The 25342-nt window shown below is 52.7% G+C and overlaps 1 protein-coding gene across 1 annotated transcript in view; it reads right to left on the bottom strand.

Annotated features, from left to right (window-relative positions):
- Positions 1 to 1532: 1532 nt before the first annotated feature.
- Positions 1533 to 25342, bottom strand: part of Slc1a7 (solute carrier family 1 member 7) — a 41446-nt gene continuing 17636 nt past the window's right edge. The window contains exons 3-11 of the mRNA XM_050136399.1: positions 20925 to 21140; positions 11456 to 11498; positions 8957 to 9179; positions 6313 to 6412; positions 5564 to 5797; positions 4136 to 4330; positions 3536 to 3670; positions 3056 to 3158; positions 1533 to 2578 (exon numbers count right to left, since the gene is read on the bottom strand). Of these exons, the coding sequence (XP_049992356.1) occupies positions 2360 to 2578; positions 3056 to 3158; positions 3536 to 3670; positions 4136 to 4330; positions 5564 to 5797; positions 6313 to 6412; positions 8957 to 9179; positions 11456 to 11498; positions 20925 to 21140 (1468 nt within the window). The 3' untranslated portion in view covers positions 1533 to 2359. The remainder of the gene's footprint in view (positions 2579 to 3055; positions 3159 to 3535; positions 3671 to 4135; positions 4331 to 5563; positions 5798 to 6312; positions 6413 to 8956; positions 9180 to 11455; positions 11499 to 20924; positions 21141 to 25342) is intronic.

Below are 25342 nucleotides of genomic sequence, written 5' to 3' on the forward strand. Positions count from 1 at the left end.
GCCTCTGCTCAGGGTGGGTGAGAGATCCAACAAGCAATACCCCTGACCAGCAAGAATGAGGGCTGGGGCTAGGCCTGAGGGGCCCCCACAGGAGCGGGGCAGAGAGAGGAGGGATAGGACATAGCAAGGCGGGAAGGCTTGGCAGATGCACTCTCAGGGGGTGGAAATCTGCTTTTAGAGTCAGACAGGGAACAGGCCTGTCCATTCCCCCTGCTCCCCCAAGCTGAGCCCCCAGGCAGAAGATCCACCTGAAGAGTCACCTTCGCCACCTTCGCAGGGAGGTGGTGTTGCTGGGGTTCCTGATGTGGTCTGTGGTAGGGAAGAGGCAGAAGGCAGGTCCGAGAGCTCGTGTAGAGCTGACATGAGGCCAGTCTCTTTAAGCATTCCCAGGGAAGAGGTGAGGGACATGTCCAATATACCACCCCACTGTGGGCAGAGCTTGGCTTGGGCAGAAAGCTGTAGGGAGGCTGTACCTAGCTGCCATATGGAGCTCGGTGACTATATAGGGATCTCCTGAACTGGAGGTGTGTGGGTACAAGCCTGTCAAGTTCATCAAAATACAGACTCCTGCTTGTGGCTAGCCGGGCAAGGCAGCTGATTCCTCAAAGGCCTTAAGAGGTGACTCGGGGAAGGTCAAATGAGCCCATCTACGTGAAGGGAAAAGTAACTGGTTGGACAGCTGCTCTGTCTCAGGCGATCAGGAGTCAGCTGTGGAAAGACAGCTAGGCAGACCCATGAGAGGACCACAAAGAGTGGGAAGGTGTGTACTTGGAGCTGAGGTCCTTCCTGGGTCTTTACACTCAGGGAAGGAAGGTAGAGTTCAAGGGTGAGGGTCCTGACCCTTGAGTGGCCTTGGGGAGGCCTGTCTCCTCCCTTGGTCCCAGTGTCCTCTTGGGCCTGGTATACTATCCCTCAAGACCCCAGAGTTATACCTCGTTACCCCACACTTAACTCCAATCCCAGCTACAACAGATTGTGTGGCCAGCACCCTTCTCTGTGCCTTAGGCTTTTGAACTAGGTCTTTCTCGAAGGCAAAGTATTAGCTACCAAGGGCAGGCTTTGACTGAGATTTTCCTTTTCTGGGGTCTGATTACAGAACCAGAGCCCAGACAAGGCTAATCAAGGTAAGAAGGTCTGAACATAACTGTCTTGGGAAAGGCCCAATCAGGCCTACTGAGGTGGCCTGGGGTGGGCTTGTTTATACCTGTCTCCCACAGGTGATGGCTCATACAGGCTTGTCCTCACTGTGGCCACCAGGACTGGCTGATCTGTGCCCTGTCAGCTTGCGTTAGCTCAACAAAGAAGGTCTACCTAAAAGTCTGGTCTCAACTAGAGAGTATGGCTCAGGCCTTATCATCTCAGCATTTGGAAAGGCATGGGCAGGAGAGTGGCTACTAACACAGTCTACATAATAGGTGGCCAGTACTGCATAACAAGACTCTGTCCCAAAACAAAACACCACCAGCACACAGTCTGTTATAGCCACAAGACTTGAAAAAAAAAAAAAAACAAGGACTTTTATTTATCACGTTATTGCAAACACAGAAGGGACCAGTAACTCCCATTCCTCTTTGCCACACAAGCCTTACGGAGTTCGGACCCCAAGTCACTTGGCCAGAGAATCCCAGCCGGGCTTCCCTCCTTGTGGCCGGCCCATCTTGTCCACCTGTCCCATGGGAGGCTGGCTGGGCTGTACCCATGGGTCCTTCCAGCTCTAGTGGACATCGGTCTCCACATTAGATGAGAGATCTGGGGGACAGAAATGGACAAGGCGGTGGCACACGGAAGCCGCCAGGTCTCAGCGCTGGGATGCGCCGGCCCTTGTTGGGAGTGTTGGGGTGAAACCACATGCTGTCGGGTGGAGGAACGGTTGACCTGGGACAGAAACAGGGACGCTGTTGTTGTATCTCCATGAGTTGCACACAGTGGTAGCTGTGAGGACGCTGGAGAGGGCATAGCCTCTTTTGCTGGTCCTTGCAGGCTGCCTTGTCCACTAGATGGGAGTAGCCGAGGCTCCAAAGACTTGAGTTAACATCCTGGCCCTGATGTTGCTTTTAGTGAGTGGTTGTAGCTCTCAGACCCCAAAACTGTTCCTCCATGAGGTAGCGGCAAAGACCCCTCCCTGCCAGATGCTTTTGTGAGCTCATGCAGTAGAAACTGTCACAGCTAGGTCTTGAGCCACACGAGCCGGTAGCTGCTGGCTGGGGCTCCCGCATGCTATCATCTCTTTTCTGAGACAATTTCTCATCAATGGCTGACGAGCCCATCAGGTGGAACTTGAGCTGGGCTTCGCCAACTTCTCAGGTGTAGTTTGAGTTCAGCGCCCCAGGGTCTGGCCTGGCTCTGCAGCCCTGGGAGCTCACACATTGGTCTCCAGCTCGCTGATCTCAATGGTGCAGTGGTCTAGGCTGGTCGTGGCCAGCTCTTCATCCTGCTCTACCTGGACTGGGATGTGGTGGGGGCACATGGGGCCGAGGGTTAGTTCCGAGGCCTCGGCCACACTCTTCACACAGCCGTTCTGCTGGGCGGCCACGATCTCCTGCAGTGTCACTGGCTTGGTCTCGCAGGGTAGCAGTGTCTGGAGAGGAAGCGAGCCTTGTTAGCATGAGGAGGAGAGACGGAGGGTATGTAGTGCTGAGCATTCTCAGGGACCGGGAGCCACGGAAAGGGATTTTCCTATAAACACGGCTGGGTAGCCTTGGCAGGGCTCGGGCCTCTCTGGGTACCAGTTTGCAAGCTGCCTTGCCTCCTGCCTCCTATTTTGGTAGATCAGGGACTTGCCCCCCAGAATCCAATTGGGGAACAGTAGACCCTCTGCCTGAACTTCAGTGTCCTTCCAGGGAAGTGGGTACAGCCAACTGCACACACCAGCAACCCTGAATACCAGACAGTTCCCAGCATCCTGCGCGAGGGATTGGGTTTCTCAGAGGGAAGATGGGCTGGGTTTTTCCTGCTTCACTGGCTACATCTGGGCACTCTGTCAGGTCCACCATGAAACCTGTATTCCCACCTGACTCTATCTCTTCGAGGCTTCCTGAGGGGACGCGGCTCTCACCTCAGTGCCCGTGTTCTGAGCAAAATCCTTCCGGCAGATGTGGGCCATGATCCCCGCCGCCAGTGCATCACCCAGCACGTTAATCATGGTACGGAAGCGGTCCCTGGCAAGCCAAGGTGGCAGTGAGCGGCAACAACCTCAACAAGGAAGTGGTAGAGGGCCACACTCGACTGGAAAGTGAGGCCACGGCACAGAAGCTCGGGCAGTGACTACAGACAGGGAAGCACCCAACCCACCCTCAGTGGTGCCTAAGCAGCTGAGGAGGCCCCTTCCTGATCATAGGCCCAGTGTAGAGAGGCCAGACTTGGGGTCACTATCTAGAATGTCTTTAGGGAATTCAAGAGGACTCTGTCTTGACTTTTGAACTCTGAGACCCTAAGTCACACAACCGAGCTGGTGTGGATTATTGGGGCACCCCAGTCCCCTTCCTTCCGATCTCAGCAAGGGTAAGGCTGGGTAAGGACAGAACAAAGCACTCACAGGGCCCAGTCCACGGCGATGATGAGGTTGATGTCATCAGTGGGTAGTCCCACAGAGGTGAGCACAATGACCATGGTGACGAGCCCTGCCTGGGGGATGCCAGCCGCCCCGATGCTGGCCGCAGTGGCTGTGATGCTGCAGAGGGAGAAGGGTGTAGCAGCCCTGGCTCCTAGACCAGAACGCTAGGGCCTCAGGGCCGGCCAAGGCATGGGGACCACCATGAGTATCACACTGGGGGTTCCCAGAGAAACGTATGTCTGCTCACAGTCTTCAGCCCATGGGTTCTCATCCCTGTTCTTGGGGGAATTGGAATAAGCTAGGAAACTGCTGTGGGGCAAAGGCACTCGGATTCTGATGGTCTATAGCACCGCTCCACCCCAGCCTCGCCCTGGGCCTGGGTCAGAACTGGGTGCTGGGACTGGAGGCCACCTCGGGCTTTGACCCATGACAGCAGCTCACATTTGACATGAGCCCCTCTGGTCCTCGGGCCTGGCCCTTTCCTCTGCTCCTCCTGGTCCCAGGGATCAGGCTTACCCTAGCGCCAGTCCTGCCTATCCTTGCAGACCCAGGGGCCCTCTGGAGTGTGGCATTAGTACACACCTGATCGTGATGATCTGGCCGAAGTCGAGCTCGTAATTGTTGACCTGGGCAATAAATATGGCAGCCACAGCCTCGTAGAGCGCTGTGCCGTCCATGTTGATGGTGGCGCCCACAGGCAGCACGAAGCGAGCGACACGCCGGTCAATGTGATTGTTCTCCAGGAGGCACTTGAAGGTGATGGGCAGTGTGGCTGAGCTACGGGCAGAGGGCCAGGTGTCTGCCCACCACCCTCCTCCAGGTCACTACAGGAGGGTCAGCTCACTGATGCCCTGACGGAAATGTGGGGCATACATGTCGGTCAGCTTGAGCCGCTAGGAGTGACCCCAGGAAGAGCACCACTGTGTACTAGGCTTTGGGAGGTCCTTTCCTTCATCTTCCCTGGGGAGGGATACCAAGTGTGTCTATAGTGGTACCGCATGGAGGCTGTACCCGAGTGCCTGGGCCTTGAATCCAGCCCCCCCACCATGGCGCCTCAGCAAGGCCTGTAACCCGGGCACCTTGGTTTCTGTTATACACCACTCCCAGGCCACAGGGTGACTGCAAGCTCAAGCCATGCAGGGCTTAGAGAACACCGGCTGTCAAATTGCTGAGCAAGGGCTTCTGCTGCAGGGGTGGGGCTGCCTCTGACAGGGTTGGAACTTGGCACTGTCTGAGAGACTGAGGCCCAGACAAGAAAGGTCAGGGCTGTAAGGAGCAGTAGACCTTTGACCCTGAAAGATGGGCTTGGGTCCCACAACTCCTTCCACATTGGACTTGTACACTTGGTCTCAGGAGAATATCACATCCTCCTAGGGCTAGATGACCATGATGATCGCTGCATGCCCCTCCTCCCTATCTCTGACTATCTCAGGTCCTCTGTGCTCAGCTGTGATAAGTCGTCCCCAAGACCAAGCTCAGGTTCACTGGCTGTACTGGCCTTCTCACCCCGGGGATTATCCCAGCCTCTGAAGCAATCCTGTACAGGTACAGATTATTCTGGTCCAGGTATGGGGCCACTCGGGCCTGAGGAGGCTAAATGACAGCCACCACCACACTGGCGTGCTTCACAGAACTGTGACTCCAGCCTTGGCCGTCCAGAGACGCTGCTGAGGTTGAAGCAGATTCTCCACCCTGGACATCCCACAGAGAGTAGACAGACAGAGGCCCTGTGGTGTCGGGGGACCTGCCCTGACAGAAGACATAGGCTGTGGAGTAAGGATGGGCCCTTCATGAAGACTGAAAAAGCTTTGGGACCACGGGCAAAGGAAGGCCTAAGGGTAGGCAGAGTCTCGAGCACTAAGTCCCCATATGGTGATATCACCATGGCACTGTTCCCACCCCTGGGACATCCTGTGGTTCTGTGGCTGTAGATGAAGGTGGCTGGACAGACGGACAGAGAGAGTTTTGTTCGGCCCACCCCAACCCTCTCAGCTCTTCATCCGGGGCTACCTGGAGGAGGTGGCCAATGCAATCAGCAGAGCCTGGAGGACTCCACGGATGAAGACGATGGGGTTCTTCCTGGTGATGAGGAAGTAGAGCAGGGGCAGGATGAGGAGGCCATGGACCACCAACCCGCATACCACGGTCAAGGCATAGAAACCCAGCTTCTTCCCCACGGCCTTGGGGTCATCCATCTCCAGGATCTTTCCGGCGATCAGGAAGACAATGCCAAAGGGGAAGTACCTGGGGTGGCAGAGTGGCCTCAGGTGACAGGCCACCCCACCTGCCACCTTGTGATTTCATCTCAAGCCCCTAATGGTTCCTAAGAACTGAGCGAGTCTGTAACTGAGGTGCCCAGCTGAGAGGCAGGCCTGTGGCATCGCTGCACCCCAACCCTGGCACCTCTTTGCTAGCTCCACCCATGCCTCTGGGGACTTCAAATCCCACTTTAGCCCAGCAATGCCACATCTAGGTGAGCACAGACAGTCCTCTGCATGCACCACTGACTAGAAGGCTCCTAAGGTCAGAACTCCTAACTAGCATGGTTACTGGTTCTCACTTCCACTGTGTGCTCTCTCCAAAAACTGAGGCCAAGAGGATAGAAGACTAGGCTTGGGTGCACTGGGGACCCTACACACCAGCTAGCTCACCCGGGCCCAGGCTGACCCTCCTGTGCAGGTTGTTGAGCTCCTCAGAGAGCACTGAGCATGGGTTAGTGATAGGTCCCTCCCTGCGGACCCTCCCTGGGGGAAACTCACCATCCTGCAACTGCCACAATCTTCATGACTGACTCATTGAGACACTGGCAGAAGCTGACCAGGGGCGTCCCGCTGTCACCCATGCGACCCAGCATGATGCCTGCAGGGTCACACAGAGTCACGGGTGTACGGGGTCATGGTGCAGCTATGATGATAGCAAAGCAGGGACACATGGACACAGAGTTCTCTTGACAAGAACACATGGGGAGACTGCTCCTTGGGGTCAGCCCTGTGACAACACCACCACGTCACCATTCTAAGGAGCTCCACACTCTGAGACTGTCCCCCCCAAAGCTCTTCACGAGTCTCAGCAGCTCGGTGGCTTGCCAAGGAGGGAACCTTGGCATGTGGGACTCCAGAGAAGGGCTCTGTCACCTTGTGGGGAAGAGGCGAAGGAAGGCCTGCCTGTGTAAGCAGGAGAAGCCAGGGGTAGGGGTGACCCTGGGCCAGGCCTAGTCATCTGGCCTGTGACATCCTGGCAAAGGAGCGAGCTCACGCTCTCCAGCTCGGTCTGCCTTCTGGCTATTTCTGGCCCTCCTCACCATCCCTGGGATGTCTCCAGATGAAACTCTGGGCTAATTTAGATCTGGTGTGTACATAGGACACAGGTGTGACAATGAGTCACCCCACGGGCAAGGTGACCTGAGCACCAGCCATGTTCCCATACCAGGAAAGAACAGAAAGGACACAGGGTGAAGGACTGGAGCCTTGATTAGGGCAGCTGTGCATAGTGCTACGGATAGGCAAAGGTGAGGGCACTCTCGGGCTCTCACAGGAGTGGGCACACTAAGTGTGCTTGTAGGAGTGGGCGCACTACGGTGGGCTAGTGCTGATTGAGCACACAAGCACAAAGTCACAGCAATACCCAGTTACACTGCCCAGGGAACACTGAGAGAGTCTCCGACATTTCTTTTGCTCTGCTACCAGGTATCCTTCATCAGTTGCATCCCTCAGAGAGGCTGTGGCTGGAGGGGAAGAGCACAGAGTCCAGTGCCAGTCTCAGGCCTTTAGCCCTTTATGTGCCTGGCATTTTGGCCAAGGCAGTCGGAGCTTTGCTGTCTGTCATTGCCCACACACTCAGTCATTGTCCGAGCATCTCTTTAGCAGGTTTCGCCGAGCCCTGTCCTTGCTCGGCACATGGAGGCTCAGGCAAACAGACTGTACGCCAGGCAGGTGATGCTGAGCCACCCAACCCAGCTTCAGTGCCACCCCACACAAACAGTGACTAATGCAACAGGCTCAGATGTTCACTGCGGAGCATCCCAAGCAGAGAAATCGTCACCTGGGCACCTGACTGCGTCCGGTAACAGCGGGGACAGGAAGACCTTGGTGAGGATGAGAGAGGTGGCGGGAGAAAGGACAGGAGTAGTGGGCTAAGGAGAGCAGAGGCCTGGACCACCGGACTGCAGGGAGATGGAGCAGCCCAGGATGCACCTCTGAGTTCTGCAGCCTCTAAAGCCCCGTTTAGCTTCTGTCCGAGTGCAGCCTGCAGAACAGGACCGGCTGGCTTCTTGATCCCAAGGACATACCAGAGGGGACAAGAGCACAGATGCAGGGGACTCTAGGCAAATGTTGCAGGATCCAGATGACCCCCCCTGGTGGTAGTAACGGTGGCAGGGGGTGGGTGGGGGGTCGGAGGCAGGCTGACAGAAGCTGGGTCGGGAATGTTCCTGAGGTCAGATAGCATGTGGCCCGGATGTCTCATGTACATAACAGGACGCTGAGCTTGCTATGTGAACATGAAATCCAGTAGAAAAGTCAGGGAAACAGGAGGCAGCCACGCCAGGGTTGATGCTGAATATATCTCCAGCCGTCCAGGGCTGGAGCTTCCCCAAGAAAGGGGTCCTGTGTGGGGAAATGGTGGGCAGCATTGCTGGTAGAAGATCATGAAATCTGAAGCTATACAATTTAGGGGGCTCTTTAAGAGCGAGAATGTAGGCTGGGTAGGCTTACACTTATGATCCCACTTGGCAGATGGAGGCACTAGGTCAGGAGTACAAGGCCATCCTCGGCTACAAAGTGAGTTTGAAGCCTTCGCAGGACACATGAGACATTACCTCCACCCCCCAGTTCCCCCAGAACTCTCAAACTATATTCATTGTATACATGTATGAAAATTTCAAAAGAAAAAGTTCAAAAACAAAACACAAGCAAACCTAAGAATATAAAACTACCCCCCACCACCTCAAAAAGAGATGCATGCCTTTGAAGGAACCCCAAGCCACGCCCTTAATAGCTTAAGTAAATAAAATCACTGTGGTTGGAGGGCCTTTGGGGACCCAGAAAATACATGCAAATGAAAATATGTGCTCAGGGACGTTCCCATGAGCCCCAGGAAATGACCAAATGGTTTGGAGAGAGAGGCAGCTGCAGAAAAGCCCACAGGTGAGATGAACATCTTAAACAGTGCCCATTCTCAGCCAGCTACCACCTCCTGACTTCAGTAAAAGGTTCAGGGACAGACTGCTGGGAAGGGCCTGAGGGCTGGAGAGAGGCTGAGAGGCAGACACCTGTGTGGGCAGATCAACCCCAGGGCAGGAGTTCTCAGCTAGAAGAAGGGCTTGGAACCACTTAGGTAGAGCAGGAAAGAGGGAGCTGGAAGATTTGAGGGGCACTCCCGGGAATGGTCACAGCACATACATACCCATGGTGGCCGAGAAGATGACAATGCCTAGCACATTCATGCCATCGCTGGTGCCCGGCTCAGACTTATAGACAATCTCAGGTGGGGGAGTCAGGTCCAGGGCGAAGTTCTGCACACGGGAGCCGTTGTCTTCCTGGACCCCATAGATGAGGATCCGCTGAGGCGGGGCCTCCCCTGAAGTCCTCTTTGGAGACTTGATAACGGGAGTGGTCTTGGTGCGGTACTGTTGGGGAGCATGCCAACCAGGAGGGAGTCAGCACCGTGCCAATACAGGAAACATCCTGAAGGCACACTGTATGCATTCCTGTCATGTGGGCGTCAATGGATTGTCGAGAGACAGCCTGGTGAGCCGGGATGCAGGGATACACTGACTGCAGCTCCCTCCAGCTCTGTGTCACCTGATGCCCTTCACCCATCTACCCCCTCCTCTGCCAGCTTTGTCACCCGTCTTCCCGCTTCACGTACACCCGACAGCCTGACGCCCTGCTGTCCATTCGAAAGATCCAGAACATTCTCAGAGAAAGCTCCTAGGCCCTGGGCCTAGCTGATGAGACCCAAAGTCCTCCTCTGCCCAGCAGGACATTCCTAGGATTCACTCCCTCATTCCTCAGATTCTAGGAGCCCAAACAAGGGGGCAGCTGTCCCTTCAAACAGCACAGCATCAAGACGATAGGGCTTCTTGGGGGAAGGAGAGGAATCAATTCAGGAAATATATGGACCAAAAGTGCCCGGCTTCGTGCCCCTCGCCTATAAAAGGGAACCACAACTACATCTCCTTCATTGGATGAAGCAGCTCCTGGCACGTGGAAAGCCCACATGAGGTTTACTGCTACCAACAGCAGCACATACTGAACTGAACCAGACCCTTGGGGAAGAGAGCGATTAACAAATGGGTGGTATTTGACTTGGGTCTGGAAAGATGAGTAGTTTGCCAAAAGGAAAAGATTATAAAATAGAGTAACACACAACTGTAACCTCCGATAATTCACCACCACTAGGGCAGAATGCCCCTGCCTAGCTTTCAGGGCCCCCCGTCTCGTGGTGACTGTGTTCACAGATGACGGTTAAGATGTTGGTGACTTGCTTCAGCTTCACAGCTTCATTTAGGGTCCCCTTCCAGGCCCTTAGCCACCTGCTTTGGGACCCCAGACCAACACTCAGCTTGGCCGGGCGAAGGATCTGGGAAAGCACTAGCTGGGTTGATCTGGCACTTGGCAGACAGGAGAGGGGCAGAGATCGGGAAAGGAGCCCGAGTGAGGGCCAGATGTTTGGGAACATCTGCGTGACATGGAGAGGACAGACACTAAACAAGGGAGACCTACCTGGGGGTGCTCGTGACCCGGTGGGAGTGGGGCGGGGGACCCAAGATGCAAATTGAATGCCTGAAGTTCCTAATGTCAATTTAAACATGATCTAGAGAAGCAAGCCATCTGCGTCCACTGTTTCTAGATCTCGGACCTAGAGGTGATTTCCATGTGCTAACTGAAGGTGGGTGTTAAGTTGGGAGCGTAGCCTCCAGCCCCTGGCATCCATCTCAGCACCCCTGGCCTGGGAGTTTCATTGCTCTGGACTCCAAATCCCAGCATGCCAGGTCCTGTATTTAAGTGGGCTCCCAGGGGAGAAACACGTGGCTTTCTGGTCTACATGGCCTCCCTGCTTTTCTGTTTCCCCACCATGTTCTCGGCCACCTGAGAGCGTCATTCTTAATAAAATGATGGGCGTTTTGATTTGGTTTGATTCGACCTAATTGGATTTCTTGTGCCAGCGGAGCTGCCTCTTTCTTCTTATTTTTTACTTAACAGTGGGCTTTGTATATTTTTTCTTTATTATTTTTTTAGACAGAGTCTCATCTTGCCTAGGCTGCCCCAAGTTCCCCAAGTTCCAAGGATTACAAGTATATTATCAAATCTTGTTTATGCAGTGTTGGAATTCGAACCCAGGGCTTTGCACATGCTAGGAAAAACACTCTACCAACTACTGATCCACATTTCCCATGGCCTGTTTTCCTAATTTTAATGTTTTCCTAATTTCCAAAAGGGAATGTTATTATTCTTATGGGGAGATTACTTTCAGAGAGAAAGAGGGTTTAGAAGTCAGCCTGGCCTGAACACCCACTCTCCTGGTCCCGACTAGTGGTATAATCTCAAGCAGTGGTCTACCTCTGAGTCTCAGTTTTCCCATCCAGAGAATGGGCTGGCCTTCCCTTAGTGTGGACACTAGTACGGATGATTGGGAGAGCGAATACAAGCCCCAGTGTGCTGAGTCAGATGCTCAGCCAAGGCTCTCTTCTGCCACACAGAGGTTTTATGAGTGACTGGAACCCAGGACGGGGTGTGGCTATGGGCCGGGCTAAGATATGGATCCTACCCATATCCCCTCCCCCTGGCATCCACCTGTGTAAGGCAGGAAGGCTACCAGCCTGTCACTTCCAACCAGGCCCGGATAGCCCAGCCTCTCTTCCCCTCCTGCCCCTCCGCTCTGTAGCCCGGCTCTGCTTACCTGTTTGAATGTCGCCTCTACCAGGTTGGCCGGGAACATGTTCCTGGGAAGAGAGGAGTGGGCAGCAAGTTAGGATTTCCAGTGCCCGGACAGGAGGCCTCTGGGGGTCAGAACCCGCCCTGGCACCCCTGCTTCCCTGGCTGCTTGACTGCTGGGCAGATCTGCACATTCTCCCTCGCTAAGCGTCTGACCCCTGGGCAGTCCTGTGTGATGGAAACTCATAGATGGTCATCCTCCTATGAGACGGCGTCTGAGAGGCAAGTCTCCATTCGTCCCCTCTATCCTTTTGTTTGTTTGTTTTTTGAGATAGGGTCTCACTATGTGGCTGGCCTGGATCTCACTATGTAGACCAGGCTGGCCTCAAACTCATAAAGATCCACCTGTTTTGACCTCCCAAGTGCTGGGACTAAACACGTGTGTCACCACACCCACCTGGCTTCCCCTGTATCTTTGACAACCTTGGTATATGCGTGGGCCTGACTCAGACTGGACACCCAAGTGAACCCATCATGGCCATCCCCTCCTTGGTTCAGAGATTGGCCCGAGAGCCTCCCCAGGGCCCCAGTTTGAGGATGTTGTGTTAGGAGACATTAAGACGGCACAGCGTGTGAATGGCCCGTGCACATGCCCATCCTGCTGGGCTGTCAGTCATCTCTGGCACTGCATGCCTGGAGCCAGGAGTGTGGTGGGAGGAGCTGCTGTGCTCCCTGGATGGGACAACGACAAGAAAACAGCACGGTCCGTGCACATGCACTGTGCTCCCTAAAAGCTTTGACCAGCAGTTGGTTGACTCCATGGATACAAAACTCACACCAGTGGAGAGTTTAGAAGTCAGCCTGTCTTATTAATATTTATTTTAAGGCTGAAGGTAGAGGGGCTCTTGTCCTTCCAGGTATGAAAATATACTAGACAAGTCTAATTGTTGTCAACTAATGCACCACACACACAACAATACGGCAACCCACACCATAGAGCCCGGAGCACAGGGTAGAACCTCAGTGGCTAAGCATTTCATTTCTGCTGTCGTTTTGGCCTTATTGTTGTTGTTGTGTATGTGTGTGTGTGTGTTGTGTGTGTGCACAGCTGAGTATCCTGGCATGTGTGGAGGTCAGAGAATAACTTTTAGGGGTCAGTGCTCTCCTTTCACCTTTATGTGGGTTCTAGGAATCAAACAGGTTGTCAGGCTTGTATGGCAAGCACCTGATGAGCTGGCTTGTCAGCTTATCTATCATCCATCTATCTATCTGTCTGTCTGTCTGTCTACCTACCTATCATCTATTTATCTAATTATCATTTATATATCTAATTATCCATCTACCTATCATCTATCTACTTACCTGTTATCTATCTATCTATCTATCTATCTATCTATTTATCTATCTATCATCTAATTATCTATCTATCTATCATCTAATTATCTATCTACCTATCATCTATCTATATACCTATAATCAATCAATCAATCTATCTATCTACCTATTTACCTATCTAACTATAGACTTGGTCTCACCATGTACCACAGGCTGCCCCCAAACTTGCCATCTTCCCAAGTGCTCAGATTACAGGTGTATGCTACTGTGTCCGACCAACAAGTACTCATATTTGGGAAAGCTGTTTCATAAGCCAGTGAGGAGTTAAAGGATTCACTATTAGAACTGAATAACTGACCAGCCACTCTGAAAAGTTGTTCACTTTGTTATTTAATGTCTTCCACCAAAACAAATTCCACTTGACTTCAAGACATAATTTTTCCAAATGAAACAGTAAGAATCTAGAGGAGAACAGGTTAAGATTTTATAACCTCCTGAACATGGAAGACCCACTAAGAACTAAGTGGACAGACAGCTCAACTGATTTTACTCATTGAAAAGAAGAAATTCCTCAGTAAACTCTGCCATCCTGGCTTGGATCCCGGAACAGAAAAGGGTATTAATGGAAAAATTAGTGATATTCAAACTGGAATGGTGGCACAGGCCTGCAGCCCAAGCACTGGAGTGGTGGAGGCAGGAAGATCAGGAGTTCACGCACCCTCAGGTATCTAACGAGTTCAAAACCCGTCTGAGCTGCCTGAACCCCTGCCCAAAAGACCGAGCAGACCAGGTCTATAGTGTAGTTCAAGGTGGCCCAGTTCCACTCCTTAGTTTACAGAAGATGCTAACGTCTGAGTCCCTGGTGACGGTAGGTAGGATTTCTTTTCTTTGCTACCCTCTGAAAATCTAAAAATTATACCAAAATGACAATCTGGGGAATAAACAAGATGCCTCATAAGGTTACAATGCAAATGAAATTATAAAATAAATGCTAGATAAGGTGGGGCATCTCACTGGCCAAAGTTATCATCTGGAACTTAAAATGTTTTCAATAATCCCTCTGTCTTCATCGTCACCAGCTGTCCCCGCTCACGAGATCTCAGATCCCCAGAGGGCAGGGCATTTGTTCTTTTTTTCTGCTTTGTTTCTGGAAGAGAGCCCCACACATAGTAGGCACTCTAAAAATATTTGCTGCTTAAACAAATGGGTCACAAGACAGTAACACTTCAATAGACGAAGACAGGAAGATATACCCAGCAATTCACTTCACAAAAGAAGATATGCAAATCGCCAAAACCATTTTTTTAAAAGTTCTGTACAATGGCAGTGCACACACTGGGGAGGTGAGGGAAGCGGGTGCCTTCAGGTGGTCCTGCAAGGTCCTTTCTGTAAGTGATTTATCAAGACACTCCCACCTCTGCCCTCCAGGCTCCTTCTAGGAAGGTTACAGGCTGGAGATGCTAACAGCCTCTCATTCAGGTTTCCCCGGAATGGGCTGTGATGGCTGTGATACTGCGCCCCCCACCCCTGCAAGCCCCACCTCCACCCTCGCCACCCCACACTGTCTCCCTGGCTCTCCCTCACTCACTTGCTTGGCAATTCTCCTCTTTGCAGATTCAGCTCACACATGAGTGAAGCTGCGCACGTGGACATGAGTGTGCTTCGTTTCTTAAGCCTCCTCCCCTGCGGCTGTGCCCAGAAGCGGCGGCTGCAGTGTTTGTACGCCTGCCTTTAAGATTCAGGCTTCATAGACACATCTGGCCGGAGGAGGTGGGGGAGGAGCTACCCAGGCAGAGGCTGGCAGGGAGCCTTCTGTGACCTGCAGTCATTCACCCGTCCCCCAGGGGTCTCAGTTTTGTCACCAGGGAGGGGAGAAGCAGAGGTCAGGAGCTGGAATTCCTTTGGGTTGGAAGCTAATGTCTGCCATCAGATTGCACTGATTGCCTAACAGTGTGAAAATCTTGGTCAAGAGCCCCCAAGAGGCTCAAGGAACTTAGAAGGTGGTCAGCCTTAAAGACTCTAGCCCAGGAAGAACTAAAAAGCCAAGTGCGTACATTTCTTCGAGACTTCTTTTAGCTTGAGGTCACTTTGCAAGGGGGGCCATGGCAGAGCAGGCTAGCTGCCACCCGGGCGTGTTCTCCTTTCCTTGCTTATGTAGACCTGTTAGGGTGACAGATCCATGGGACCTGTCCGTCAAACCCCGATTCCATCCTAAAGAGGAAGTCGCTAAAGCCCATCCCTAAAGAATAGTTTTAAATGCTGTGACCCTCTAATACAGTTCCTCATGTTGTGGTGATCTCCAACCATAAAATTATTTCATTGCTACTTCGTAACTGTCATTTTGCTACTGTCATGCATCGTAATAAAATTTTTTTAGAGATAGAGTTTTGCCAAAGGAATAGCGATCCGCAGGTTGAGAACCACTGGTCTAGAACCCTTGTGTCCTTTCCTCCAATTTTCTTCACTCTTCCAGGAATACAGATGAAACAGCTGGAGCTTGAACCGCCTTCTTGGACCATGAGACATACTGATGATGAGATCCAGGAGCTAAACACAACCAAGTACACAGGCGGCCAAGTTGAGATCCTGGGGATAAGGAACGGCCCACTTCTAAGAAAAAGCTTTCCCTCGGCGAAGTCCCCGGGGCCTTGGGACTCTCTTAACAAGCAGCCAGTGCAGGTCTCAGCTGAGATACAGACTCATCTTGGTCAACTGACAGACTCAGTTAAGATCTGTACTTTTGGGTGGTGGTGGTGCACGCCTTTAATCTCAGCAAATGGGAGGCAGAGGCAGGTAGATCTCTATGAATTAGAGGCCAGCCTGGTCTACAGAGTGAGTTCCAGGACAGCCAAGCCTACACAGAGAAACCCTGTCTCAGGAAACAAAACAAACAATAGTAGAAACAACAAAAAACCACCACCATCACCACCACCACCACCAACAAAACAAAACCAAAACCAGTACTTTTGACTGTTAATTGGGGAAATGCCCATTTTCTGTTGGTTTTGAACTCTTATGGAAAAACCCCTTCTTTATCCCATGAGGCCTGTGCCTGGTAGCAGCTACCTGAAGCATAGACAGACCTGCAACTCCCAGCAGCTGGCCTGGGCTCCCTGCCGAGGCTGCCATCCTATCTGCTGATGGTTCCACACTCCCAACCTGTGACCCCCACCAAGGCCCGAAGGTGGGAATTGCTCCTTTTCAAGAGTAGCCCCTGTGAGGTTCATCCAGCCTTCAGGATGCTAACGGGGAGCCCCAAATGGAGCCAAGTTATTACTTAATCTCTGTGGTGTTTTAATAAGGTGGAAAAAGGAGCAGCCAGCTCTGATTAGCACTCTGCTCAGACGTCCCGAGGCCGCACTGGGAGCCAACGTCAGGGCACTGACTTGGAGCCCTGGGAAATGAATTAATGATTTGGCAGGTCAGCCAGGGACACGGCCTGCAGTAATCTGAAATCATCTTTGAGACACGAGCACACATCTTCGCCTTCTTAGTGGCGAGCCCCAGGGCTGTGTCTCTGTGTGACTAGTCTTTTGTCTTTCTGACTTTTCACTTTGTCACTTGTGTCCCCAGGTCCCCAGGGTCTCCGTCCTGGTCACACATGTTCTCGTTCTGACAGCAGCATTTAGCAGATGCCTGCTCTGGGCCCCTCATTTCCTCCCAGAGTTCCAGAAAGCAGTGTCTGTGTGCCTTCCTCCTCTGACTTTTGGGGATGGTGGTTGGTCCTGATGGGGGCACTCATATTTGTTCCTCGAGTTCTGGGCACAGTGTCTCACCCTGAGACTTGAAGGTGGGCTGCCTCCCCGGACATCCTGTGCCTCCTGTCTGCCCTCCCTGCTCCAGTTCACCCTTTCCAACTTCTCCAGTTCTTATTTCTGGTGGTAGGGATTAAACCTAGAACCTCATTAAACCTAGATACCTGTACCCTGTCACTGAGCTCTGCCCCAGGCCCGGCATTCCATGTTTGAGGTCTGAAAGTCAACCCAGACCTGGCATTTACAGTGTTTGAGGTTGATTTCCGCCAATGTCGCCCCATTACTCATCCCCAGAAGCTTGTGCTTGCTGGCTGTGGGCCTTGTGTGTGCAGTTATAGAGCAGAGTGGGCCCTGGAAAGAGACCCACCTACTCAAGGTCACGGTGGCTTCTGGTGGGCGGGAAAGGAGGTAAGACCTCGCGTATCGAAGGTGGTGGTTCAGCACCCAGGAAGCATGTCCCCTTCCCTGCAAGCCCCCACCCCTATCCCACAAAGATGTGGTGTCAGTGGTACCCAGCCACACAGCTCTCCAGAGCCTCAGGGCAGAAGGACTGACTTCACCATGGGAGAAGCCACCAGGAGCAGACGAACGCTGGAACATCTGACTCTAACACAAGTGTGGGACCCAGAGCCTGGCAGCCCTCAGCAGGGGAAGGCGAGTGGGGAGGGCTGGGCTCGCCACACATCAGCTGCTCTTGCCACCCTGTGGAAAAGCTGTCTTGAATCATAGGGTCCGAGGAATGATGGATCACAGGAGCATAATCCTAGAAACAACAGCTCTTAGAAGGAGGCTTCTCAAAATCCTGCTTTCCTTGGCCTCCAGGACACCTGCTCTCCCACGGTTCCTCCCGCCCCTGTTGGCTCTAGGCAGCCCGCAGATTTGCCAAGGACCAAGTCCTCTGGGCTCCTGGGCACAAGCTTCTCCTGAATGGCAGAGGCTCCTCTGGAGACTTGGGCCCCAAGTGCTCGGTCGGTGTGACAACCTTGTACATGAGGCATCGGCTATGACACATGCTTGTCTAGGCTCCAGGACAGGCCTGTGACAAACTGTCACCTCCAGGGGCGGGGAGGGTGACAGGAAGAAATAAAGAAATCTGAGGATGTAACTGTGTCAGATAGTGAGAGAGCTCTGGCAGAAAGACTCAGCCAAGGGAAGATAAAAAGAACTTCACAGCAGGGCGTTGGCCCAGAGCAGAGCCCCCAGCAATGTGCAGAGTAGAGTCGTGCTCACTCGCCAGAAAAGGCCAGGCAGAGAGGCGGGGACAGCAGGAAGGACAGGACACACAGGATGGGACAAGGTTGGTTGAGGCTGGTGTGGCTAGAGTCAGGAGAGGAGTGGAGCCCTGAGGCTCTGTGGGAGGCTACAGAGAGGGAAGGAGGTGTTGTGACGGCTGCAAGCCACAGAGACCACAGAGACCGCGGGAACAGCTTGTAAGCCAGCCATGGGCACCAAGGAGACCGCATGTAGTGAGCCATGGACACTGAGGGGACGGCTTATGGGTGAGCCATGGACACCAAGGGGGCTGCGTGTAGTGAGCCATGGACACCGAGGGGACAGTTTGTGGGTGAGCCACGGACACCGAGGGGACAGTTTGTGGTTGAGCCACGGACACCGAGGGGACATTTAAAGCCATGGTGTGGGATGTCTCATCACCTGGCTTACAAGAGCTTCGTGCTTCACTTCCAGCTCCTCAACCTTCATGGTAAGAAAATGCCCAGGCCAGCTTCTCCTCACAGTAAGGAATGCCACTGTTCTGAGAAAACAGGGCTGGCCTTGAAGCACTGACAACAAGCAGCCTATAGAACTGTCTCTGCCAAGCCATCCCAGCCCCCTGTTATCCAGACCACTAACCTCCTGCAGACCCTGACTGGGCTCAGTCTGAATCTGCAGACCCTTCCAGCTGACTGCAGACCCCAGTTTGACATTTCAAGCCCATTTGTGCAGGGTGTTTGTTACACAGCTGCAACTGACTGACACATAGGATCAGCATTCCTACAGAGAGCGAGGATGCTCTCTCATCGGGTCCCAGGGGGGAGGAAAGAATCTTCCTCTCTAGCACCGATCCACGAGAAAGACTCAGAGACCTGGCTCTGTCCCCCAGGATCTGAGGAATGGAGAAACTTGTGCCTGACTCATCTCCAAAGGCCTTGGGAAAGGTTTGCACTTCCAGCAAAGATAAATATACTTTCCATGTGTCAGCCGTGGCTCTTACAGAATGGATACTAACTGAGAGGGTTGAGCAGAGATCTTGAGTGAAGAAAGCATTGTAAGTGTGCTCAGATGAAACAAGAATTATTTTAGCAGGGAGCCCAGTGCTAGGAGGGCTAGAACCTGTGAACATACTGGAAGAAAAACAGCCAGGGAATGTCTACAGCAGTCCACTCATGCCCAGGAAAGTGGGCTACTGTGTGTCCTCCTATTAGAGTGTAATAGGTGGAATATCCTGTGTACCCTCCTATTAGAGTGTAATAGGTGGGATATCCTGTGTACCCTCCTATTAGAGTGTAATAGGTGGAATATCCTGTGTACCCTCCTATTAGAGTGTAATAGGTGGGGTATCCTGTGTACCCTCCTATTAGAGTGTAGTAGGCCGGGCAGACAAATCAGAAACTTCCCACAACAGTTCCCCAAACCAGAACCAGATCCCGTAAGGAGAGCACTGGATTTGTGTCAAATTGGTGAATCTGGGGTTTTGGTATTAGATAGGCAGGGACTTACGTCTTAGACTGATTAGAAGGTGAGAGGAACCCATGCAGCAAGTCAGCCAGTGGAGTCTACCAGGCTGCAGTAGTTTGAATGAAAATGGCCCCCATAGGCTCATAGGGAGTGGCATTATTTGAAAGGATTAGGACGTGTGGCCTTGTTGGAGTAGGTGTGGCCTTGTTGGAGTGGGTGTGGCCTAATTGGGGGAAGTGTGTCACTGGGGGTGGACTCTGAGGTTTTAGGAGCTTAAACCAGGCCCTGTGTCACTCTCTCTTCCTGCTCTCTGTCCACCCAGATCTAAACCTCTGTTACCTTGCCAGCACCATGTCTGCCTGCATGCCACCATGCTTCCCACTACGATGATAATGGATTAAACCTCTGAAACTGGAAGCCAGCCCAGTTAACTGTTTTCCTTTATAAGAGTTTCTGTAGTCATGGTGTCTCTTCACAGCAATAAAACCCTAAGACACGGGTCATTTCCAGTATGATGTTTGTACAGGGCCTGTCCAGCACTGACACACTCCTATGTCCTGAGCTAAGCCTTCCGTCCTCAGGGCCACTTGCTTTTCCTTAACTTCAAATTCTCCATCTTCAGCTTGGATCTACCCAGGAGACTCAGATTCTCCTGTGGCAGGTTTGTGCCTGCTCCAGAACTTTCCTCTGGCTTGGACATCACATGTTATCCATTCAGGTGCTTGGGCCACAGCCGGCAGCACCCTCCCCGCCCACCCTTACTCCCTCTCATGCTTCGGGCTCCTGATGGTGCTCCTGCTAACCATGCCAGTTTTCCCAATCCCACCCAATGACCATCACCCTGTGCCATCCCAGGCCTGCCTTCCTCTCCTGCCCTGCTCGACTCTGGTCCATAGCCTCTCTGGTGGTGGGGGGAGCCTTCTACATTGAACTATGCCACTCCTGTGTTTGAAAGTTATGATTTGGGCAGGGACTGTGTTCAACCGCAGAGCATTTGTCCAGCATGCAAAAGACCCTGGGCTGGATCATCACCACTGCAGAAATAAGTTGAACTTGCTTCCTGTGGCCTTTAAAAGTGGGCTTGCATGCCATGGTCTCTCTCTCCTGAGAGAGAGACTCCTCTAGAGTAGGGCAGGGTGGAGGCTGAGCCTCCTGATCCAGGCCTGGGCCCAGGGCTGGCACTGGCAAGGGCCAGGAGGGTAATTGACAGGCAGGGAGCAGGCTCAGGTCCATGGAGCTGAAGTGGCTCCACAAAGGCACTGTCCTGAGTGCCAGGCAGCCTGGATGAAGTCCTGGTGCCTCACCTCCCTGCTAGATAGACTGGGAAAGCCACACAGCTTCTTTGGGTCTTGTTTTCTCATTTAGGGCAAAGGGGCCAATAGAGGAAAGGAGGGATCATAGCTCCTGGCCTCCTGCCTTGCAGGCTGGGTGGCGCAACAGCTGTGGGATCAGTCAGCTCATAGCCCTTCTCAGCCTGGTGTTCCCCCACCTGCCCCCAACCCCATGGAGGTGGCAGAGCAGAGCCTAGCAGGCAGCCCGAGGGCGGGGGACAGGGAGTATTCACCACCCATGTCCGTGTACTTGAGGGTCACAAGGCTCATCCTACTCCAAGTTGCCACATGTAATAAAGAGCTGACCTGAGTCCCATACTCTGTATACCCTCTGGAGGCCACTCAGGGGACCTGTGCCAGGCCTGGGGATGCCAAGAGTATATGGACGGAGCATTACCGGACAAGGTCCAGCAGGGCATCAGCTGAGCTCATGACTGGCTTCCCGCTTTGCTCGGTCATCTCTTTCTGTGCCGCACCGCCAGGGTGGATAACGGAGACCATGATGATGCCCACGACAACAGCCAGAAAGGTTGTCCACAGGTAGTATGCCACAGTGAGGATGCCCAGGCGGCTGGAGGTCTTGGCATCCAGGGAGGCAAGGCCGGACATCAAGCTGGAAGGTAAGGTGGGTCAGGTTCATGAGAGGCACAAGACTTTGGCCATAGACTCTGGTGTGCTCACTGGGGTCACTCTCCACTGAGCCCTGTGCCATGATGCGCTTCAGGAAGTCTCCCTCTGGGACTTCTGGTCACGAGGCTCCTAACCTCCCTTGCTCTGTTCTCTCTCTCTCTCTCTCTCTCTCTCTCTCTCTCTCTCTCTCTCTCTCTCTCTCTGAAACCTGGGTCTCCAGTCCAGTCCATGACACCTCTAGATCCTTACATATGCTGTTCCCTCTGCATGACACCTCACAGAAGCCCCTTTTACTTGCTCGACTCCTCACGAGACAGGACCAGGCCATGTCCCTTCTACAACAAAGTCCTTTCACATGGCCAATGGTAGGGGCCTGTCCTAGGGCTCCCTCAGCCTCTTCTCTCATGACCTGGTTGTCACAGTGTACTTACCTGCCTAATGCAATCACAAGACTCAGTGCCCATGAAAGGGACAGGTCTGACTTCTCTGTGGGTCCCCAATGCCCATAGTACCGGCTGACAGGAGTGGGTGGCCACTACAGACTTCCTGAAGGAGCTAATGAGTAAGGGAGAGACAGGAACCTAGCCTGCAGGCCGGCGAAGCGACCGCTAACAAGCCAGTCTTCCTTCCATTGAGGGGTCCCAGATCCCCCACTCCACCTCCAGAGTGCACCTGATCCCCACCATCCCCGTGCTGAAGGCCTCTCTGCTTCGAGGGAGGGAGTCGAGAGATTAATTATAGAAATGTCTGCACTTTGTTCCACTGCCAAAAGGATTTTCCTCCAAAGCCCTTTCGTTCTTTCAGATAAAGGAAGTATTTGTCTGGTTTTAATCATGTAAACAAGAGCAGATAATCCGCCTTATTCCTCCTGTTCTCCCCCGTGTCAGCCTGATAGCCAGCAGCAGCTAGCGCCCACCCTGTAGAACAGAGCCTATCCCTGAGACCTGAGCAGTTCTGCTTGGCTGTGGGCATGGACTGTCCCTCCCAGTAAGCCCAGGGCAAAGGTCCCTCCTCCTGGAGGCCTCTCATGATGCCTAGCCTCCTCTCCTGGTCCCTGTGGTTTCTTCTGTACCCACCCTATTTCTTTGAGTTGTTATAAGGTGCCCCTGACAGGATAGGCTGGGGACACAAGGTACATGAGCAAACCTGGGGGTAGGCCCAGAATATGGCTCCATGACTGGCAGCCAGGGAGGCAGGAAGAAAGGAAGGAAGGAAGGAAGGAAGGAAGGAAGGAAGGAAGGAAGGAAGGAAGGAAGGAAGGGCTGCACAATTTCATTTCTCCTCCTCTGCCAGGACGCCATATGTTAGTGATGGGCTTAGGGTTGGTCTCGGGCATAAATCGCAAAGGCCAGTAATGGGATTGTCAGCAGAGGAAACGAGGCTCTGGGACCATTATCCACGGAAGATTACCTCTGCCTTCCCTCAGCAGAACTGTGGTGAAGCCCACCTGCTGTGGGCCATAAGGAAGCCAGACCCTGAGAGAGGATCCCCCCCAATTCACCCACACTAGTGTCCTGCTGGACCAGACCTCAGGCCAGCTGTGGGCCCGTCTGATTTGGTGTCTGGATCCTGTCCCTGTTACTCTGGCAGGAAGCAGGGAAATGGCAGACAAGAACACCAAGACACAAGGGGACACAGAGCTGCACAGTAAGGAAGGTGACAATGGAGGGTAATTTCTATTAGGGAGAGAGCACCAGCTAAGACAGTAGGGAAGGGCTTCCTGGATGTGGCGGCATTGGAGCCATTTCCTCCAAGACAGGGACAATTTAGAGATGGGGCCAACGGAGTGGATGGCAGAAGGCAACAGGAGATTTTAAAGTGTGGGGACACTGGGCTGCTCAGGGAGGTAGCTCGGGGTCTGTGTGAGGTGTGGTAGGTAGCCTTGAATGGTGAGCCAATGGGACTCGGGGGCACCAAGAGGTGCTGAGGAGAGGGAGCAACCATTGCTTCCCAGGTACTGTGTCTTAACAGTTTCTGCCCTATAGGGAGACAGAGGACAGAACAAAAGATTCTCAGGATTGAAGGTTCCGAGACAAGCTGTGAATCCCCTGAAGCCACCGAAATGGGCAGAGGCAATATTTTGGACCTCGAGATAAAAAGATGTTTGTGTCTAGCTGTGCTGGGCAGCCGCCATCAGGGACAGACCCACCCCTGGAAAGACTATCCTAATGAAACCACCGTGAAGTGGAAAGGAGCTTCAGCTTCAGGGAGCCCAGAGCGTCTCGGGGAAACAGACCCCTCTCTGACTTGCAGCCCAGACTTATAGCTCGAAGGATTGTGGGTGGGGCATGACGAGAATCGGATCTCCTTAGGACCACAGCTCTTGAGGAAGGGGCCCAGTGAGGCGGTACCAACTTGGATACCTAGCTGTGGGAGGCAGAGAGGAAATGCAAATGTAGTTGGAGCTTGGGGGCACTGTGGCCCCACCCCAGAGAGCACCGTTGTCTGAAAAGACCCGGATGAGAGCCAAGAGAGTAGGCAGCTCTCCTGGCCGGCAGTGACCACCAAGACAGGCAGGAGAGTGCCGGGAGAACACAGACCCTGGGTGAGAGCGGCGGCACTCCTTAAACAGGTGGGCGCAGAAATGGGGTGGAAATGTCTACCATTTGGTTTTGGGGTTCCTCCTGCTGGGTAGTACCTTTAGAACTGAGAGTTTAGGACAGTGGTTCTCAACCTCCCTGATGCTGACCCTCTAATCCAGTTCCTCATGCTGCGGTGACCCCAACCATAAAATTATTTTCATTGCTACTTCGTAAGTGTCATTTTGCTACCATTATGAATCATAATAGAAGCATCTGATATGAACGCTATCTGATATACAACCCCTGTGAAAAGGTTTTTTGGCCCGAAGGGGTTGTGACCCACAGGCTGAGAACCTCTGCTTTGGAACTTGGGAGGGTGTTAAGCCTTGTGGATGCTTGCTCGCTCGATGGCTTGCTGGCTTGCTCGCTCGCTAGTGCATGTAACTGAATAAAGAGAGCAGTAGACTGTGGAGGGGGAGGGGCCACTGGCATTTTGTTGTTGTTGTTGTTTGTTTTTGTTTTTTTTCCTGTTTCTCCATATTCTCTCTTATGTCCAGAACAAGTACGTCTTGTGTGGTTGAAGGCACAGCCCCAGGCTTTCTGCCTGACAGACACGGGAGCTACAGTGTGCCAGGAGCTTTTCCACTCCCCAAAGACTTGACTGTCTGCCTCATTCCATGGCTCAATAGCCTTGTGTGGCACCCTGAGGAGTCCCCAGGTCGGACCCATTTGTCATTTAGATTAGCTAATAGTTATCTTTTTTTATTTTTTTTAAATTTTGAGAGACTGGCCTTAAACTCCACACTCCCCTTTCTCCACCTTCCAAGTGCTAATTTAGAAAAGTTCAGAGAGGCAAAGTCAGCCCAGGCCACATAGTGAAGCTCTATCTCCAATAAAAAAAAAAAAAAAAACTTAAAAGGAACGATGGAGTCTGTTTAATAATACTTTAACCCAGGATATCCAACCACTGCCACGCATAATCCATGTGAAATGTTTTATGCTGCTCAGGCTTTACATTTTAATTAAAATTAGTGGATGACTCAGTATTTATGCACTGGCTGCCTTTCAGGTACTTGCTGGGCTAGGGGCTGTCATATTGGGCAGTCGGGGGGGGGCAGCTGCACATAAGGACAATGGAGCTCAGACTGGAGAGAGGCCAGGCTACTCAAGAAGTAAGTTCTAGAATCAAGACTGGATTAGGGGTTCCTGACCCCTCTCTCCAGTGTTTCTTGGTAATAGGTCAGGTCCTGGTCTTAGGCCCAGTTGGGGAAGATGACTGTCATGTGAGCCAGCCCATGTGATCCTTTCTCAGTTCAGTTCTCAGAGCTCTTACTTGTCCATAGTTATAGCCTATAGATTTGTGGTAGTGAGTGTTATGGTTTTGGTCCTTTTAAGAGATCTAATCTGCTTTTTATTATAAGGAAGACCTGGGAATGTTATGGTATTGGTCCCTTTAAGAGACAAGCCACGCCCACTCCCCTCCACCACCCGCTGAGGCAGGCTGATCTTCAGCTTCAGGCCTGAGCTTGCTCTCTTTTCCATCTTCCTCTCGAAGAGGCAGCTTCGCTTCTGCCTCTCTCCCCACTTCTCTGCTTCCCCCCTTCTCTGTCTCTTTCTTCTCTCTCTCTCTCTCTCTCTCTCTCTCTCTCTCTCTCTCTCTCTC

The sequence above is a fragment of the Alexandromys fortis genome, unplaced genomic scaffold (genome assembly GCF_014885135.2).
Source record: "Alexandromys fortis isolate MF-2015 unplaced genomic scaffold, M_Fortis_MF-2015_v1.1 scaffold_13, whole genome shotgun sequence".
NCBI classification, from domain to species: domain Eukaryota; kingdom Metazoa; phylum Chordata; class Mammalia; order Rodentia; family Cricetidae; genus Alexandromys; species Alexandromys fortis.